The sequence below is a fragment of the Hemicordylus capensis genome, chromosome 1 (assembly GCF_027244095.1).
Source record: "Hemicordylus capensis ecotype Gifberg chromosome 1, rHemCap1.1.pri, whole genome shotgun sequence".
In the NCBI taxonomy this organism is placed as follows: domain Eukaryota; kingdom Metazoa; phylum Chordata; class Lepidosauria; order Squamata; family Cordylidae; genus Hemicordylus; species Hemicordylus capensis.
In genome coordinates, this window is record NC_069657.1 from 119714538 (window position 1) to 119735381 (window position 20844).

At 42.9% G+C, this 20844-nt stretch overlaps 1 protein-coding gene across 5 annotated transcripts in view; it reads left to right on the plus strand.

The window, feature by feature from the left end:
* The window catches only part of TRIM66 (tripartite motif containing 66), a 105237-nt gene that overhangs the window by 70447 nt on the left and 13946 nt on the right, over positions 1-20844 (plus strand). For 2 of the 5 annotated variants that reach the window (XM_053285320.1, XM_053285319.1), the window contains exons 11-15: positions 9717-9989; positions 11035-11260; positions 14166-14366; positions 17388-17448; positions 18775-18955. In XM_053285320.1, the coding sequence (XP_053141295.1) occupies positions 9717-9989; positions 11035-11260; positions 14166-14366; positions 17388-17448; positions 18775-18955 (942 nt within the window). The remainder of the gene's footprint in view (positions 1-9716; positions 9990-11034; positions 11261-14165; positions 14367-17387; positions 17449-18774; positions 18956-20844) is intronic. The other 3 variants (XM_053285321.1, XM_053285322.1, XM_053285323.1) reach the window with 3 other exon arrangements.

A 20844-nucleotide genomic window follows, 5' to 3' on the forward strand; every position in this document is an offset into this window, starting at 1 on the left:
TGGGAGAACTTATCAAAATCCCATGTATGTCATTCTGAACTTGGTAGAAGTACATTCGAATACAAACAAATAAAATAGATCTGCTTTGACCACAAGTCAGTCCCATGTCTTGCTACGGTGTCATTACAAAGGCTACACAGGCATGGCTTTGTGCCAAAATTACAGAGAAGTTGATTGATGTAGTTCCTGGGACAGCAGTTATAACTCATTAGAAATAGACCACATTTTAGAATTTCAGATTGACCACATTGTTTCATATGCAAGTCGCATTGTTTAGGCTACTTTTGCTAGAATGACACGGCCATTTTACTTGGACACTGCAGTTTAATTCTACAATATTTCTGTGTATGTATGTACAGATATTCTGGCTAAATGATATGTGATTTGATACATAAGATGCAAGCTTCCCACCGGTCATTTGCATGAGTTCTAGCTCATGAGTCTGCTGTAGCTCAGCCTGTTTGCTTAGACTGTATTTAGGAACATACTAATTGCCTTTCTGGATCAAATCAAAATCCATCTAGTTCAGTGCTCTGTTCCACACAACTGAAATGCCTCTGGGAAGCTCACAAGAAGGGTGAAGATAATGATGATACCTCTTGTTTGTTTCCAGATTTTCAAAGAGGTATACTTTTACATGGGGGTTCCATATTTGAATAATGTTAATACAAAGTCTATTGGGCAAGACTTTAGAACCCTTTCCATCTGTGTTTCTGCAGCAACTTGTCAGACTGTGGTCAGAAGGACAGGTGGGTGGGGGCTAACTATTCTGATAGCAAAGTACTGGGATTTTTTTTGCATATTGTGGAATAGTTATTGTTTGTGGGGGTGGTAGATAAGATAGACAGATAAAACAGGGCAAGGACTCATCTGTGCTTGCCTCTTACTGCCCAATATCCTTAATCAATCAGGACTTGAAGAACCTTTCAGCTGCCTTAACTAACAGATCGGACAACATCATCACCCAGTATATCCTCTGTGAGCAAATGGAATTCATGCCATGAAGACACCTGGTGGGCAAAGTGTTCCACATGCTTGACCTGTATATGAATGGAGACACATACTCCTTGACCATCTTGGACTTTGATTCTGGAAAGCATTTGATTGTATTGAATGGCCATACTTAAAGTATTTGTTTCTCAACACAAATTTAAATCCAAATTTCTTCAGCGCCATGAAGCAACATTAAGGCTGAACCAACATCTTTGCGGGCTGATATCAGTAAACCACTTTGACTACTATTACTTTCTATTACGTATTACCAGTGAGGTACAAGACAAGGCCGTTTCTGTATATTTTGTCTATGGAACCCTCAGCCTACGACTTGCAGATGAACCAAATGATCCAGAAAATCCAGGTAATCCATTGGGCATCAGCTGGACCCTTTTGCTGATATGATTCTCTGTGTTCTCAACCAAGTGTCAGCTTGACACATTTTATTTGGATATAAAGCCAACTATCATAAATCCATTATGATGAATATAAAATTGACTCTTGAAACCCAGAGAACTTTCAAAAGAATGTATCTGTCTGGCCCACCTACCCATGGCATCATGTGGAGCCTCGGTCTAATATTTATCAACTCAAGTAGCAATTGCTTTACATCATCAGCTCCACAAAGAAATGCAGACATTGTGCTCTGATAACTTCTCATGGTTCACCAGAACTATTATATGCATTAATGTTTTGCCTTTTTTATTTCAAACAGTTCCACTCTGTCTGTCATCAGGGCATAAATCATGGCCAAAATGTTCTGTGCCCAACAGACTTATAGAATAAAGGTGTGATGGTTCCAAACTTTAAGTTGTATTTTGCATAATCTCAGCTGCAATTCTTACCTAGATGCTTTCATCTGTCTTCAGAACATCAGTGGATACAAAGAGTCACCAAATACTACAGGCACTGTATGTCCCAATCTGGATTTATTATGGGGATAGGCCTCAGAACATTCTAGCATTCCTTCATTAAAGATACTTTACTCATCTGGGACCATTGGTGAAAGAAGCTCATACCTGGCTTGTTCCCATTGTTCACAACCATAAGGACTTTTCTTCCTGGAAAACAGCAACCTTGAATTTTCTACTTGAAGAAAATTCCATCACTGCTGAGGAAATTTGAAAGAAAATTTAACCAGTTTAGCTTCCTATTTACCAATATTTGCAATTATATCACCTTCTCAACCAACTATATATCAAACATTACACAAGATCTTCACTAATATATTTTGCTTATATAGGTGTTATAATCCTATCCTCCAAATGTCTTATTTCTATGATCTATCAGCTCTTGTCCCTGCTTCTGATGAATATGCTTGAGAAATGGATCTGGGAAAAATTTTAGCTGAACAAGTTTGGCAAGGCATCTGCTTCAGTCTCTATTAGTAAAAAGATTAAGTAATACCAGTTACATACTACATAACTCCAACAAAATTCTGCATAATCTATCTGAACTATAATCAGTTCTCTTAGCAGGGTTGTGGCCGAATTGGGACCTTCATCTGTCTGTGGTGGGAGTGCTCAGCAGTCAACAGTAAACTCACACAACATGTGCCACAGGTTAGAAATCCAGCCTAGAAAATGAAAGCAATGGCAGCTGGGTTCCCTTCATATATATGGCTTTATCAGATGATAATAATGTTATTACCAAATAAAAGAGCATTTGCGTATTCTAAACTAACATATGCCTCTGTCTTACCTCTCTTAGTCTATCTTGTAGACTGCCCCCAGCTTTTTACTATGGTGACTTACACTTGACAAATATTCCTTCTTCTGTGAGTTCAGTGATTATCTGTGGATCTGATGTTTATTTTGTTTCTATATCTTTTCTTGCATTTTTGCTTTCATCTCAGCATTAGTGTTTTCTGCATTTTTAGTTCTCCTCCTACATTGTGTATACTTTGGAAACCTGTTAAAGAAAATTCATATTCAAAAAAGAAAAGATGGATAGATAAGGCATGAAAGATGGATGAGAGGCTACAGTAGTAGAGACTCAGGCACTCTGATGTAAACTCAAGGCTGTTCCAAGCAGCTTTTCAAACCATGCTCCAAACGTATTTTGACTACTGCAGGATAACATGCAAGTGCCTATTCAGAAGAACCCTGAACTATCCCATCCTCATCCAATAGGTGGGGATATATCCATTCTGCTATTTGTCCCCTTGTTAAAAATATGACAGAGGCCTCTATTATAATGAATGGAAAACCTCTTTATAACATACAAGATATAAGTAAGGTCTTTGCTGAATATTTTCATCAGATATATATGTCCACTAACCTGCAAGATGAGTCTATTAATATCTTGGTTCCTTAAACATTCCAAATCTCAATGAAGAACATAAACAGAACCTAAATCAAAATGTGACAGTTGAGGAAATAACAGCAGTGATCAGAAACCTGAAAAATCAAAACCCCTGGACTAGATGGGTGCTCAAGTGATTTTTAAAAAAACATAAAGACACGTTTTTGCTGCACCTTACTCTGCCAAAGACAACCACAGGGCTCTGTGGTCGCCAGGAGTCGACATTGACTCGACGGCACACTTTACCTTTACCTTTACTCTTCTTTTTAATGATATTATGTTGGGGGTAAAATTCCAGAAACATGGAAACAAGCTAGAATTGTAGTCTTAAACCAGGTAAAGATTCCAATCATCCTATTGCCTCATTGCACTTTTAAACCAAGGTGCAAAAACTTCTACTGCTCTGTTTGCACAAAGATTGGGGGGAAATATACATTCCTATGTACAAAAAAGGAAACAAACAAACAAGGATTTATACCTGGAAGACAGATCTCTGCTTCTGTCTGGAGAATTTCTAAGTATTGCAGAAAAAGCCAAATCACCTGTAATCATGATTTCACTGGATGCACGGAAAGCTTTTGACATGGCAAAAATATGACTGAGATATTATCTGCTAAGGATTCATAAAGCAAGGGATATAGCCTGATTCCACAGGCAGAGAGGGGAGCTGTGTCATCAAGTGCAGAAGAAGAGTTGTGCTGCAAAAACACTGCATAAAGGGTTACTTGGATAACCATATTGTACACAGCAGTCACAACAAAAATGCATGTATTATCTGGGAGCAGCATCGTGTTTATTGAAGTACAAAACTTTGTGCTTTAAATGCTGAAGAAATGTGACACTCCTGCCACAAAATCACTACCATGGTGTCTGAGGTGTAGATAATGTTCAAAGTGAAGGAGTCAAATGTGACTTTATTTTATATAAAACTGCACTGTGCATAAAGACTCGTAGAAATCAGGTAGAGGGACTCCATCGGCACTTTGAATTTTTCCTTGCATTTGTTGTGTAGAGAGTTGGGCAAAGAGTCTGTGCTGATTAGTTGGGAGGTTCTATACTTTGTGGCAATCTGACGCACCAGATGGAACCAAGATTGCCACTATATGGCTCTGCTCTGATCATCATCATAACATTTCCTTTATGGTTCATGTTTGTATAAGCACCATGGACACTGATGATATACATTTTTAAAATCATATTTGGGTACTAAGAACATCTCTCACATTTTGGCAAAGATGATTCATTTTCCTAGTTTTTCTAAAACCATGGAATGAAATAATGACAGCAGCAGCAAGCATGACATTCACATATGTTAAAAGTCATATGGGGCTCTCTCTTGGCATCTGTCAAAGTAACAAAAAGTTGTACTGTTATTGAACAGGCAGCTCGGTAAGGGTATAATGGTACTATTTGCTGTGATGGTTTTTGATCACAGGAAAAGCAAGTGGGGTTTTTTGGTCTAGTCATAGGAACATGGTAGGTAATCTGCAAACTTGCAGTTTAAGTTTGTAAGTATGTTCTCTATTCTCTTCTCCTCTGCCCTTACTTTTGTGCTCTAAATTGAACCCTTTTCTGTCTTTGGGAGAATTTGTGATCACTGGTCATATTTGAATAAATGTATCACACATCAACAAATCTGTATAGATGAAAAATCCCTGTGCATTGACCACTGAAAATCCTACACAGACTTCCTGCAGTTTTTGGATCGTTGTTTATTATTTATTTTAAAAGATCTCTATCCTACTTTTTTCACCAGGAGATCAAATAAAAAAGAGAAAATACATACTCATAAAAATGATCATCATAAAAACCAATCAAAGCCACAAAGTATTTTGTGATCTTTTGAGAAACTGTATGGAGTTTTTTTTAGGATTCTGAAATCTATCCATGAGGACTTGAAACCTGCTATTTGGTAAAAATGAAAGGCAGGCATTTCGTGGCACAATTGTGGGCATCTAGGTTTCTTGAGTACCTGATTATCATAGTAACTGTTAGGGCATCATGGCCCAATACTAAACCTTGCTGTGCTGCTAAATAACTGATTAAGATGGAAACATATTGACTGCTGCATCAGACTTTCTACTTGTCAATGTCAATAAAACCACCCAGCTGACCCTGATTTGGGGATTTCACCTAACACAATTGGCTGTGTGACAGTGCAAATGGATAGTGCTGTCCGAGCACTGATTATATTTGGCTAGGGAGAGTGTGTGCAGACTTAATCTAGACGTCCCTTCTCATCCTGTCTCTCACAAACTAGCCCTTCAAAACCAATGCCTCCAGGCTATGGTGTTCAAATCTGCAGCCTCATGCCTGGCAACTGGCATTTACATTCCTCTTTCTTTTGTATTTCTACTGGGAACTGGCCTGAACTTTCAAAAACCATGCCAGGGGCACAAGGCAGGTGGCTGTCTTAAATGTCACAGCCATCATGGCATTATGCCAGTGCTGCACAAACGTTTCTGTACTGGTGCAGGCAGAGAGATTGATTGAAATGTTTAGTGTCAGGTCCTTGACCAAAAGAAAACCACAGGGCTCTGTGGGCGCCAGGAGACAGCACACTTTACCTTTTACCTTTGAACCCCAGAGATCTCAGGTTTCCCAGAGCATGATAATAAGCAGAGCTATTTTTTTGGTGGCAGCTCATTTTGTGTGCAGTGAAATTAGCAATATTTCAGCATGTCTTTTGGATTAGCAAAGCTTATTTCTTTGACCCGAAAAAGGAGATAAATAATACATGATGCTGCTTGTTCTGCCTGCTGCTTCTCCTAGTACTGTAAAACCAGCTCCATTTTCTTGGGACAGAATTTTTCAGAAAAGAGAGGTCTTGTTTTTTCTTCATTCCCTAGGAGGGGCTTTTAGGTAGCTACATTCTAGCTGGGAAAGCTAAGCAAGAAATGCTTACTTGGGATGCATGTAGAGGCCATGAGGATTCTCTGAGTTAACTTGAGAAAACTGGATTTGAATTAGTGCATTTGTTTAACCTTGCAGCATAATGAGCTGCCAGGGGGATTGCTCCACTTCTCAGCAGCCTTCCTTACTTTGCAGCCATTTGCTCACAGTGATTTCTCTGCAGTTGCAAAGAATATTCCTAGCCTTTACAAATCCTAAGCCAAGACTTGATTAAAGGTAAGTATTTCCAGCTCCAGCTTCCTTTGTGGTTTGTAATGTATGTTTGCATGGGACCTTTGAAAACCAGTGTTTAATTTTTAACGCTGATATTGGGGCACTTCTGTATTGCCCCTTTTTCATTACCGTAAGCAGAGCTAGTATCTCTCCCTATCTCTCCGCCTCTTCTGGCCTTATTTCATTGTATTTAACAGCAGTCGGGCATGCAGAAAGACAGAAGGTGCAGATTTCCCTGTTACTTATCTACATGACATGAGCAGGTAGCATCACTGCTAATTTTTCTGCCTATCAGGCTGCTCTTAAAGGTACAGGGCAAGGCCCTTGAAAAAGAGGACAACCTCAACTCTAAGGCTAAAATGTGTAAGATAAAGGTGGCATCAATTGTTGAAAAGTAGTTTATGTCATTTCATTTAGAGTACTCCTGCTATAACAATGCATGCTGTGTTAGAAGCTATACAGGAGCAATATAGTTCTTTCCGAAAAGGCTTAGGGAGAAGACAGGGATTGATAAAGAAGATGATAGGTGGGGAAAAGCAAGCAGGCTGTAAGGGCTGGTAATGATACAAACTGACATGTTTGTAACCTTACATATTAAAATGTCAACACTGAAAATTTTTCTTATACCAGCAGTCACTGCGTGACAGTGTGCATAATGAATGTTTTGTTGTGTTCAAGGGATGACATGTTAAAGTAGTAGTGCTTTTTAGGCAGCTCTGATCCATTAAAAGAAAAATTAACATATTATTCAGTATTGCACAAACCATGAAGGGAGAAGAGATCTCCTCCCCATCCCCCACTAATGGCAAAAGAAATGATTATTTTAGGGAGAGAATTAATATAATCTTAATGAGCCTTGGTCCCAGTGCATTGTTCACTTCACACTTGACAGCAGCTCTGTGGATCAGAGTACAGAATGTGTCACACACGCACACATATATATATTTAAATAACCACAGAATTAACTTTTGCCTCCTGGGAGAAACAGATGGCAGTTTGATGGCCTCGTTTTTCTTTCCTTTCCTTTTCAGTAAGATTAATGTTTTACACTGACTGATGCAGTCTATTATATTCCCTTCATACACTTCCTGTAACTAGAGCAGCAATAAAGGAAAATGGAAGCATCCTTCTTTGTATAATTTAATCTTTTTAAAGGTATTAGTTTCCAGCGGTATCAGGTGATTCTGCAAAGACCTGAGTTTTGTAGCTCAAAGTTTCCAGGCATGTTTCTATTGAATCTTTTGGAGTCAGAGAGACTGATCTCTGTGAATGGCTCAGCAATGTGCTTTGGGGTGGGAGCAAAGGAAATGGGCTCTGGATGACATGTTGCTACTGTTGGCAGTCTGCCTGTTTTGAACCCAGAAGCTCAATCTTTCTGACTCCAGAAACAGGAGAGAAGGGCACTCGGCATTAGGTTCAGAAGCACCTGCTAGCCTGTAGCGAAAAGTAATCCTTTCTAGCTATCATATGAGAGATTCAGGGTTGAAAGGCCTAGCAGGTGCTACTGAAACAGAGGCTGCTTTTGGTCATGGTAAAGAGTACTGGAAGATGGGAGTGAAATGATTTTCCAGTGGACTTCAGAGCACAGATTCACAATAATTGTGGAATGGATAAAATGCAGTTAGGAAAGACTTGGATGATTGTAAAAACATGTCTCAGCAAACCTAAGGGCTAGTTTGGACTGTATTTTCCCCTCCCCAATTTTAAGGGGGATGTGTTGAGAGAATGCTCCTGGCCTCATTCCTGGATGTCCTGACGTCTTCCCTTTATGGCATGGGGAGGAATGTGCCTGGAGAATGTCCTGGAAAGACATCAGGATGGACTAATTTTCATTCTTCTTCATGCCCCTTAGTAAGATAGATATAGCTGAGGTGTTGCTTAGATGGTCTTGTGGTAGCAAGCATGACTTGTCCTCTTAGCTAAGCAGGGTCTGCCCTGGTTGCATCTGAATTGGAGACTAAACACTGTAAGATATTCTCCTTAGGGGATGGAGCCGCTCTGTGAAGATCAGAAGGTTTCACGTTCCCTCCCTGGCATCTCCAAGATAGGGCTGAGAGAGATTCCTGCCTGCAATCTTGGAGGAGCTGCTGCCAATCTGTGAAGACAATACTGAGCTAGATAGACCAATGGTCTGACTCAGTATGGCAGCTTCCTATGTTCCTATGGGTGCTTCAGTGGATGGGTAATAGAGCATATGCTTTGCTTGCAGGGGCAGAGCATCTGATCTGCATGCAGAAGGTCCCAGGTTCAATCCAGCCATCTCTAGGTATGGTAGGGCTGGGACAAGCCCTCTGTGAAATGCTAGAGAGCTGCTGCCAGTTAGTGGACAATATCAAGCTAGATAGACTGATGGTCTGACTCTGTGTAAGGCATATTCATATGTTCAGAATTAGAGATGAATGTGACATGAGTGATTAATACAACTCACAATTAATACATTATTTCAAGTACTTCTTTCTATTAAGGTGTCAGGTAATAAAAGTGTATATTTTTGTTTTTAACTGTATAATTAGGGCTCTCAAACGATTAATGGACTAATATTCTTTTGCATGTAAAAAGAACCAGTTCTTCTGTAGAAAAAACAACCCCTTTGCTTTAGATGATGTACCTGTGTGTTGCAGTAAGCATAATTTTAGAAGAAGCATTCTCTCCTGAATGAATGCAGGAAGAAGGAATGCCTCTTCTGCAACAATGCTGGCTATCTGACATTTATTAAAAATGGACCACAAGTTCTGTGGAGTTTTGCTGGCATTTCCTATTGGCCATGCTGCTGTGGGTGTCTAAGGAGTTGCTGGTGGACTTGCACAATACTGCAAGTGCACAAATACTTAAAGTTGCATGCCTTCACTTGGAAGTGCAACTTATGTTGGAAACAATATAAGTTGTGTTCCCAAAGTGCTCGTGGAAACATTAAGTATTTATGCCCTGGAGTTCTTGTGCAAGACTGCGGGCATTTTCTTAGATGCCTGCAGCAGTGTGGGCCGATCGGAAACACCAGTGTAACACTGCAGAACATGTCAGCCACTAATAAAAATTCTGCTTACCAATTCAACAGTGGCACCTTTTGAGTGGATTAAAATGCTTTCTTATTTAAATGATTAAATGACTAAATGACACAGCCCTATTTATAATCCACCTTTTGGATAAGCATCTGAAATAATGAGCATCAGTATAAAACATCACAAGGGTGTGAACATGAACTCACATGTGGTGAACACAGATGGACTATAAGCATCTCCCTCTCAAGCAACGTAGATTTGTGTGCATACTGAGCTACTCGTCTTCCTTTTCAGAGGTCAGCTTCACTGAACATTGTGGGCTTTTCAAATGCTTTAGAAATGGAGTTGTCTGCAACAAGGGCATTCAGGACAGCTGATTCTCAGGCACAGGAGGTCTCCCCTGCAGTGCCTGGCCAGTCCCAGAGTATGCCAAATCCCTCTGATGTGCAGCCGGAAGCTGTGCCTGGTTACAGCTTAGTTTTGGACAGAACAACAAATGACCTGTGTTCTGACACTATCAACCACTTAACAACAGGTGGCATGCCCCTGGTGAGCGCAGTGTGCAAGGTAAGAATGGTTGGTGCAGTTCCACTGGCACTCACCATTATTTAAATATCCATTCCCATTAATGTCATATACCTGGAATGTCTCCATTGCAATGAATGGGGCTTATGGAAGATTGCAGCAGTGCTCATGTGTGCTCCCATTCATGCTCTTCTGCAAATCCCCTGTTCCAACTTTTCTACAAGTGCCACTCACTTCAATGAATCATGTGGTGATGAAATTCCTCGGAGCTTGGGCCTGTAGTTAGATGTGAAATTACTCTTGCCACTCCAGTCTCCTTATTTATAGGCACAGAGGTCCTAGTACACACTTGCCAGCTTAGAAAGGATACCCACTGCTTGCCATGGAGACGACAGATCCACCTGCATATGTCACAGCTGTCTGTGCAAAATCTTTGCCCTGGATCCAAACAGTCATGTAATATGCCCAAACAGAAGCTCTCCATGGCACAAACACAGCTCTTGTGAAAGTGTGTGTGTGTGTGTGTGTGTGTGTGTGTGAGAGAGAGAGAGAGAGAGAGAGAGAGAGAGAGAGAGAGAGAGAGAGAGAGAGAGAGAGATAGATCCTGGGGGTCTGTGGTTCAAAGGTCCCATTGAACATGCCCAAAATATCTCTTTTGATCCTAGCCTCTGCGTGTATATAAGGGCCCATGAGGCCAGGGCAGCACCAAGTAGCTGGGATCTCTAGGGCAAAACCCTAGAATGGTTCACCAGAGCTTCTCTCCCCTGCCTATCTGCCCATTCTCTCCAGTTTCCTTGAATGAAGGGAAGGTACCATGGTGGTGGGCAGGTGGCATCATTGCAGGAGGAAGTACCTTCACCAAGAAGAAGGGCGGGAGCCCAAGAGACCTGCAGTGTTGCTGCCTCTTCCCAGCACCCCCCAATATGGGCCTCTTGGGCTAAATCCTGACCCTCACCCTGACATCTGGGGCTTTGAATTAGGGCAAAAATCCTCAGAAATATGTTTTCTTCCATTGTTAGGATGATTTATTCAAGTTGAAATTAAAAACTAGTCTGTACACTTCAGTGTTGTTTTGTTTGTTTGCAAGCTGGAAACTGAAGAGTTCAATCCTGTGAGTTACCCTCTTGGAAGAGAGTCTACTGCTACTGAGTCAAAAGACATGAATGAATTAAGTCTTCCTATGCAAAATATTCTGGAAGAGCCGATTAATCTTTCGGTGAAGAAGACGCAGCCACGTGCTTCACCTCCCACACATACCAGCAGTGCTTCTTGCATTCAGTCAGCTAATCCAAAGCAACCAAGACGTACAGAAGGTACCTGTTTTTTCTTTATCTTCCTCGGGTTCTTAAAGTTGTCATTCCTTTAAGCATGTGATTGGGGCTAGTGTGGTTGCTTTTTGTTAGTAAATAACAGCCAGATCAGGTCCCTTGTAGAGTAAAAACATAGCATAAGGGAGTGATCTTCACTATTTTTCAGGTGGGGGCCACTTTGGCAAGAAGCCTTCAGTGCAAGAGCCATTGCCCACTCTGCTAAGCTCTGCATTGTACTGCACTTTTGTCAGTGCTGGGAGGGTCCTTGAAGAGAGGCGGAGTCCTCTCTTAAGAGCTCTCTGGGGAAAGCGCTGGGAAAGGCTGCACTTCCGAGCACTCCATACTTGCCTTCCAAGATGGTGCAGAGTCTTAAGAGGGCTCCGTTTCCCTTAAAGGAACCACCCCACCACTCTGGGCAAAGGTGGCCTCTGCATGGTGCTGGTGGGCGGTGGGGGGAGGTTGGAGACTGTGCAGAGTATGACGCTCGAGCTGGAACTTTACACAGGACCAAAAACCATTAGTAAGGAAGCTGCACTTGGAGTTAATGAGGGCCACCACTGGACCCCCTGGGTCTTATAATGAAGAACACTGGCATAGGGCAGGCTGTTTTTAATGGGGGAAGGGAGATTTGTTTTTTTAAAAAACCCTTTGCCTGTGTCGTCATGACTGCACTGGAATCATGGCAGGAACAAGGATTTAACTCTGCCCCACCACCATGCCATGGTCTCAATTTGTGTGTGTTTGCTATAAATCTGGCTATTTATTGAATAAAATATCTAGCTTCAGTCATGTACTCAAAGTAACATCTAGTTTGACCCTAATATTTTCTAATGCACAGTCCCATTTACACGTTGAATTCAACACTGGTACAAGTGTACGGTGTACACAGGTACAGATCTGTACACAAGCACAGTTATTTACACGTTACATTGAACACAGGCACAGCAGTACACTTTATATCTGTACCATGCATTTGAGGGGTCTGTACCCAGGTTCACTTTTAAAACGAACACAGGTACAGTCATTCATACAAACACATGTACGAGTGTACAGACATATGTACACTTGTACGGCATAATGTCTGAATGAGGCTCGTTTTGCAGTTGTTTCAGGATTGCTGCTTGGAGTTGGCCAAGTTCTGGGTGTCCTTAGAGCATAACCTTGTGCTGGACCCCATTTCCCCACGGCATGCACATGCATACGACCCCTCCCCCAGTGGTGTCTGACCATCCCCAAAAGCTAACCAGACAATGGATGACTGTTCTTTCTTTAGCAGCAGTGTGTCATGCCTCAGATTTCTGACTCAGAGGAGTCAGGGCAGGAATGGGAGGATTTGCCTGCTGGTGAGGGCTCAGAGGCACAGCAACAGGACTTGGCAAGGAGCCCAGACTCTGGAGCTGAGGATTCGCAACAGCTGCCAGACATGATTTCTGATGGGGAGGAGCCTGGGATTTTACCTGTCTTGAGAAGACAGCTCAAGAGGGAGGCTCAGTGGAAGTCATGCAGGCGCAGGAGATCACTAGAGAGGAAGCCGAAGTGCTGACTCAGGGAAGCCTGATTGGCTGCTGGTTCTCTTGAGCCCTATATATTTGGTACTCTCTCAATTGCTCAGGGCTGTTTGCAACTTTCGCTGGCTGCAGACAGTGTGCCATTGAATTCCTAAACTTGGTCTGAGTTCCAGTTTTCCTTGTTTATGCTTCCTGCTTCGTTCTGTTAATTCCTTGCTCTGTTGTCCTTCGCTATTTTCATTCCTTTGCTCTGTGTTTTTTTCCTTTCACTTATTACTCAGTTATTGTTAGGGGGGGTACCTAGTGCAGTTCAGGGGACTTAATTCATTTACTGTTTTCTTTGTGAGCCTTTTATTTTTCACTCGTGCAGTTCTGCTGCTGCTTTCTGTTATCTCACCGGGGAGTGCTGAAGGGGGTTGTAAGTCCAGTTGGGTTAGCCGAGCTAACAGATTTACGACACAGTGATGCTGAAGAAAGGGTGTCTATCTATAGCCTAGTTAGCTCTCCTGGATGGCTGAACAATGGTGGAGAGTGAGTCTGTTGATGCTATCCACTGTTGCCCAGGATCTGCCCTGAAGCCATTGGAACATCTGCTGCTACCCACTGATGTCCGATAGGCCAATCCCATTGGGCCTTGGTTTACCAGGCCACAATGGGCAGCAGCAGATACTCCTTTCAGTGTCAGCACCATTTAAAGTTTTCCATGTCCTTCCATTCTTTGTGAAGAAAGTAGGACGTGGAAAATTTCAAAAGGTGCCAGAACAGAGAGGAGTGTCCACTACTTTCATTTCCCACAATTTGCTGGTATTCCAGGGCTGAATAGGGATGTGCCTGAACCATCCTTCAAAGAACTGTTTGAGCACTTCGAGGGTCATTAAAAAGGGATCTTAAAGAAAATGGAGAGCAGGTGCTTACCTGCTGGCCCCCCAGGTCTTACAATGAAGAACAAGGTGGCAATAAGGGAGGTGAAAAGAAAGTTTGAGGAACATTTAGCTAAAAGGTAAATGGGGCTTTAGCAAGGGGAGTAACAAAAACTTCTTTAAATACATCAGAAGCAGGAAACCTACCAGGGAGGTGGTTGAACTGTTAGACAGTGAGGGAGTGAAAGGGATTTTTAAGGAGGATATGGAGGTTGCAGAGAAGCTAAATGAGTCATTTGCATCTGTCTTCATGGCAGAGGACTCTGAGCATATACCTGTTCCTGAACAAGGCTTCTCAGCGACAGAGGCTAAAGAAATGAGTCAGGCAGAGGTGACGAGATGAAGTTCTAAACTGCGTGGAAAAATAAAAAACTAACAAATCACCACAGCCAGACGGCATCCATCCAAGAGTCCTTAAAGAATTCAAATGTGAAATTACTGGCCTCTTTGCAAAAATATGTAACTTATCCCTACAATCAGGCTCTGTACTGGAAGACTGGAAAGTAGCCAATGTAACACCAATTTTCAAAAAGGGATCCAGGGGCGATCCAGGAAATTACAGGCCGGTTAGCTTAACGTCTGTTCCGGACAAATTGATGGAAAACATCCTCAAGGATAAAATTGTAAAGCACATAGAAGAACAGGACCTGCTGGGAGAGAAGCAGCATGGCTTCTGCAAAGGTAAATCTTGCCTCACAAACCTTTTGGAGTTCTTTGAGAGTGTCAACAGGTATGTGGATAAAGTTGATCTGGTTGACATAGTAAGTAAGTAAAACTTTATTTCGGTTGTAGACCAGCAATACAACAATATTAAAATAATAATGATAATAATAATAATAAAATGATAATATAAAATCAGACTACATTTATATGCATTTGGCATATTATACCTGGAGGCGGTTCCCACGATCAGTGGGAGCCGCCTGGGGAGGATTAGCGGTTAAGAGTAAGCAGTCTGCTCCGGGCGGCCGAAGCGGCTGCCCACACGACTGCTGGCTCCGTTACGGAGCCGGTGGGGACTGGGAGGATTGGGGACTACACGTCCCCCAGAATCTCCAGCATGCCCTGCGCGAGTGCACAGGGCATGCTGGAGGGACCCCCAAGCTGGGAGGCTGCTTTCCATCCTCCCAGTCGGGGGTCTAATCATGAGTTGCCATGGCGTGGACCTGCGCAGCAGCAACACACGATCGAAAAGCCCGGGTTAGCAGAGCACTCGCTTCGCTAACCTGGGCTTAGTGGAGGGTTGCTTAAGTGGGTGACCCGCTTTCGTGAGACTGGGCTTGGCTGCGAGCCCAGTGGTTCTCACGGTCATGCACAATCGGGCTAGGCTCCCTTAGCCCAATTTTGCATGACCATGAGAATAGCCTCCTGGACTTCCAAAAAGCTTTTGACAAAGTTCCTCATCAAAGACTCCTGAGGAAACTTAGCTGTCATGGGATAAAGGGACAAGTACATGTGTGGATTGCTAACTAGCTGAAGGACAGGAAACAGATGGTAGGTATAAATGGAGAGTTTTCACAATGGAGGGTAGTAAGAAGTGGGGTCCCCCAGGGATCTGTACTGGGACCGGTGTTTTTTAGTTTATTAATAAATGATCTAGAAGTTGGGGTAAGCAGCGAGGTGGCCAAATTTGCAGATGACACCAAACTCTTTTGGGTAGTGAAATCCAAAATGGATTGTGAGGAGCTCCAAAAGGATCTCTCCAAACTGGGAAGGTGGGCGACAAAATGGCAGATGCAGTTCAATGTTGGCAGGTTTAAAGTGATGTGCGGCAGCTCAGAAAAAGGCCAATTCCATGGTAGGGATCATTAGGAAAGGGATTGGAAATAAAACTACTAATATGATAATAATGCCCTCATACAAAACTATGGTTTGGCCACACCTGGAGTACTTTGCACAATTCTGGTCACCATACCTAATCAAGGACATTGTAGAACTTGAAAAGGTACAGAAGAGGGAAACCAAGATGATTAGGGGCCTAGAGCACCTTCCTTATGAGGCAAGGCTACATCACCTGGTCCTTTTAGAAAAAAGACTACTTCAGGAAGACATGACAGAGATCTATAAAATCATGCATGATGTGGAGAAAGTTGATAGAAATATTTCTCCCATGGAACTGATTGCCAAGAAATTTAGGACCAACAAAAGGAAGTACTTTTTCACACAAACCATAATCAACTTGTGGAGTTCTCTGCCACAAGATGTCAGTGACAGCCAACAACCTGGATGGCTTTAAGAGGGGTTTGGATAACTTCTTGGAGGAGAGGTCTATCAATGGCTACTAGTCTGAGGGCTAGTATTGATGCCTCTGAATACCAGTTGCAGGGGAATAACAGCAGGAGAGAGGGCATGCCCTCATCTCCTGCCTGTGGGCTTCCCAGCAGCATCTGGTGGGCCACTGTGTGAAACAGGATGATGGATTAGATGGGCCTTGGGCCTGATCCAGCAGGGCTGTTCTTATGTTCTTACATTCTTAACACTGGCTTAGGGACCCTTCTAGGTTACTGCTGGGATGGCACATGTCCCCCAAAAACCCGCACGCCATCAACACACACATGCTGTCTGCACAGATGGCGTGCGGGTCTTTTTGGGACACACGCTACTCCAGCAGGAAGCTGGAAGGGAAGGCGGAGAGCAGGTAAGCACCTGCTTTCTGTTTTCTTAAACTTCACTTTTTAATTTCCCTCAAAGTGCTTGAACCGTGCTTTGAACCACGGTCTGGGCACATCCCTAGGGCTCAATGGGGATGACCCACCAGACTTTGGTGGGTACCAGTGGATGCTCCAGTGGCTTCAGGGCAGATCCTCTAATGGGCATGGGTCTTCAGGTCCAGGCCTGACCTGGCTGACCCCTAGACACTTGATCACTGCTCATGTAATTCATTCTGTTTCAGACAGCACAAAATTAACAATGCTTTTCTTTTGTGCTGATTTCTGATGTGTACTGTTGTGTGACCCAACCCTAGTTTTCCAAGTGGCGTGAAGTTCTGGGGTACAGCACTACTTTGTGTCTTAGCTCCCTTTTGGAGGAGAGATCACTGGAGACTTATGGTGTTTTTGTAGTATTTGGTTTATTTACAAATATTTAAGTTGAGTATGAGGGGGTTAAAAATAGCAGAGCACTCCTACAAGTTAGCATCAGTTTACATCTGTTCTGGAAGGAGCCACACTTGCAGCCCAAGATGCTGCAGGTGTTCTGCTCTTCAGCTTAGGGATGTGAAAACATTGCGAGATCGAAATGTTACGACTCGAAACGGGTTGTTTTGAGCATCTTGAACCCTAAAAAAGAGCCTGTTTCAAGCTTGGAACAAAACAACCCTGTTTCAAGTGGAAACGTTTTGGCCATCTGCGTTTTGTTTCGAGCTGGAAAGAAAACACAAAATCCATTTCGTGCACATCTCTACTTCAGCTGCTTCGTTACAGGCTTTTCCAAATGTATACCTCTCAGTTCTGTCTGAGTCTCTCTCTCTCATACCTCGCTTGCCTGCTGTTTCCTTTCACTCACAAAACACACTTACTACTTGTTGGTGGGGGAGGATGGAGGAGGTCACCTCGTACGCGGCTGTGTGACTTGTTACATGATAGACTCTCCTCTCATGCACCCTACACAGCTAGCCCCAAAAATGTGTTTAGCACATTGTATGGTTTGATTGTTAGTCAAGTTAAGGTCACTTGTATTTGTATTTATTTTCTTCCCTTGCAGACTGCCATAACTGTGAGGAGGAACATTTTGAAATGGAAATTAAAACGAATCAGAACAACAGGTAATCAAAATTCATAGAACAAACAAATTAAAGGCATAGGCTCAATAAATATATCCAGTTTTTTCTCCTAGAAAGGCAAACAAATGACATTTACTGTTATATTAACCTAGATAAATGGAAGTAATCCCAGATGAGAAAAATGTTTAGAACAAATTACCATTAATAGTTATGAAAAATATAAAGACCGCAGCTCTCTTCCCAATCTTAAACATTAGTGCATCTGCTTGTGATGCTGAAACGTGCTGTATTTTGAGGCTGTGCTTGTATAGCTGTTGGTACATCTGATTTTAAGTATGTATCTATATGGTGGTGCAGGAAGTCCTAAAATACCGTAGGGCTACAATTGTGCAGTCATTTATCAAATTTAGCTAATCCAACTTCAGAAGGATCTGGTGAGGTAGATCATTTAATATTTATTTCTTATGCTTTATGCAATCATAATAATATCTAGTACTTATATAGCAACAGTATTTTTCCTAAGGGCTCCAAGTATTTCACATACATTATCTCAGTAATCCCTACTGCAATCCTGCAAGGCATGTTGATAGTGTTATCTCCATTACATGTGCATGGCTGAGGGTGAGAGAAAGCTGTTTGCCTAAGGCAAATGCACTGATTACTGATCAGCTACAAAACAGAGTGAGCTGAGGCCTGAACTACACATTATGTTAAACTCGTTATCGGGGCTGACAGGCTTGCTTTTTGATAACTCCATCTATAGGTAGAAATAGCTGAAAAATAGATGATTGGTGATTAACTTGACAAATATGTTTTAAAATCCTATTAATATGGCACTCTGGATAAGATTTCTGAAGATCATTGATCTGATCCAGCAAAAGCAATCTGTACAAATGTGTTCCATGTGTAGTTAAATGCCTGCCCCCCAGTCATCTAAGAGCACGCAGGGTTGTGCATGTGATGACCTTGCTAGAATGAGATGATCATACACACCTGCCCAGCATATGGTTGGCACTATCAGCTATCCCTCAGTTGTGGGAACAGAGTCTTGGCACTGCCTTTTCTCCCTCCATCCCAAAGCTGACAATTATAACCATTGCAGAGTCAGTACTAAGAGAGACATGTGTTGGGAGATCAAATGGCACACAGGTTGCTGCTGTGTGCAAGTTGCTGTTGATCAAATCTTGCCGTTCTAAGTTCAGAGTATACAATTCCATACTTGAAATACAAAATTTATTAGTGAAATGCTAGTAAGAGTATTTTGATTGGCCATATAAAAAGTCAAGCCAGCCTGTCAAATTATATGATGGTAATAGAGGCGAAGGACATTATAAATACTGATGAAGTCAATATGATATTTACCACGAGTTTTAGACCTTGTGCCAAAGAGGTGAAGGTTCCTTATGTGCGACTGGAACGACTAAAAATATGCACAACAGAATCTGGAGAACTTCCAGTGTTCAAACTGCAGCCACAGAAGAGTGAACATGATGGGACTTTCCTGCTGATAATTGAATGTGGTGCCCAGACTTCAAGCATGGCTATTAAGGTAAACTCAGTTCAACAAGTCTACATTGCTGCTTGCCACTCTTTCCATCCTACACTAACATATATATTCAAATTCATCGATGAACTTCATCAATGGTAATACAACATTTAGAACCAAATTACACACAACAAAGGAGGTCTGTGATCAGATCTGGTATTTTAATGTTTTTTAATGTTGAAAGAGCAGCTGCAAGTGACTCTGAACTGGACTGAAAAAGCAGCATGGAGCTGGTGATAGTTAACCCCCATGCTCTTTCCCTGATCCAAACCCCAATCTGCTTTTATGTCCACTACTGAAAAATACAGAATCAAACGTTGTATGTAGAAGCTAGGTGCCTCCTTTCTTTCCCCCCAAAACAAAGATAAATTATGCTGCCAGGGCAGAGGATGATGAGGATGAGCAGTATGGGATGCTGCACAGGTAAAGGTGGATCGCAGATTATTCCCACCAAATATGGAGAATGCTAACTGACTTTCATAGGAAATGGGCAGTGTTGATGCTGCTAATTATATTGACTTACATATTGCACAGCATTCTGTGGGCTTTTTGTGTACTGTGGGCTCTGCAGCAGCTTCCAAATGCAAGTTTCATTTGAGTGCACTTATGCAAATGCTGAAATTGCATGAGTCATGTGATTGTATGGCCATCTTTTCCAATGGTCATGCAACCGTGCAATGCCCTTGTGCAACTTGCATTTGGAAGGTGCAGCAGCACCCATGGTGCACAAAATGTGCACACTGTGTGGTATCAGCCAGTAACTGTTCTCCTATTATCCATCCAAGTGCTGCTGTTGGAATTTTCTCTGTTGCCTTTCATGTGCCCAGCGAGGCCAGCTGTCCTTACCTCAGAGGATGGAGTAGCGAGAGGACCCAAGCCGACAGGGATGTATGGCAGTGGGTAGAGATGGAGGAAAGACTGCCAATGGGCAGGGACTCAGCTTCAGTGAAAGAGGAGCAGAGCCCTGATAAGAACAAAGAGGAAGCCTGCGAGGATAACATCAGCAGCATGCCTTCCGAAGGGAGGGGGTCTGAGAAGGAGGAGGGAAAAGGGGAAGAGGCATTGGCAGCAGCTGTAAAGAGTAATCAATTACAGGTAATAAAGAGGGTGTTGCCCTGTAATAGGAGGTGGGTGATGCATAGCCTGTGAGGAGGCTGGGGAGGACAGGCTGGCAGGTGGAGAGCTTCAGCCCCCCCCCCCGAGGGGCAGACACAAGGAGCAAGCAGCCTGGGACAGAGGAGGGTGACACTCACCACCTCCCTCTCCCTGCCCTGAGGCCGGACCTGGTAAGCCTAGCCAGACTGGGTAAAGGAGACAGGGACATGTAGCCGGACATCATGAAACTTCCATTATGTACTCCTAAGCATCCTGGGAACTGTAGTTTTATGAACATTCTCTGTTGGAGATCCCTAGAATTACAGTTGCTGTGGATTATGGGTTGGCATGGGGATGGGATGGATGCCATGACAGTTCAGCTGTTTTGCTAGTGTAATGGCCCCACCCGAGGACATTGGAGAGGAGTGGGGGGCAGGGGACTTACTAGAAAGTGGGGAGGCACCTGAGGAGCAGCAGGCCGGTGATTTGAATGGGGAGGTAGTTGAGACAGGCCAGGGTGAGTGTTTGGCGCAGGAGGGGCCAGCAGGGCTGGGTGATCTTTGGAGAGAAGGGTCAGGATCTGAGCCAGAGATTGAATGGCCACTATCTCCTTGAGGACACGGGCAGGAAAAACGCCAACAGCAGGTGAGGGAATTTTGGAGAAGTAGTCGACTGACAAAAAGGCAGCAAGAGCCAGATTGAATCTATTACTGGCCATATGGAGTGTTGATCAAGTGCATGTGGCTACTGACTATAAATTTGGTAGCCTGTGCCTTGAACAAACTGCTGGAAACAAC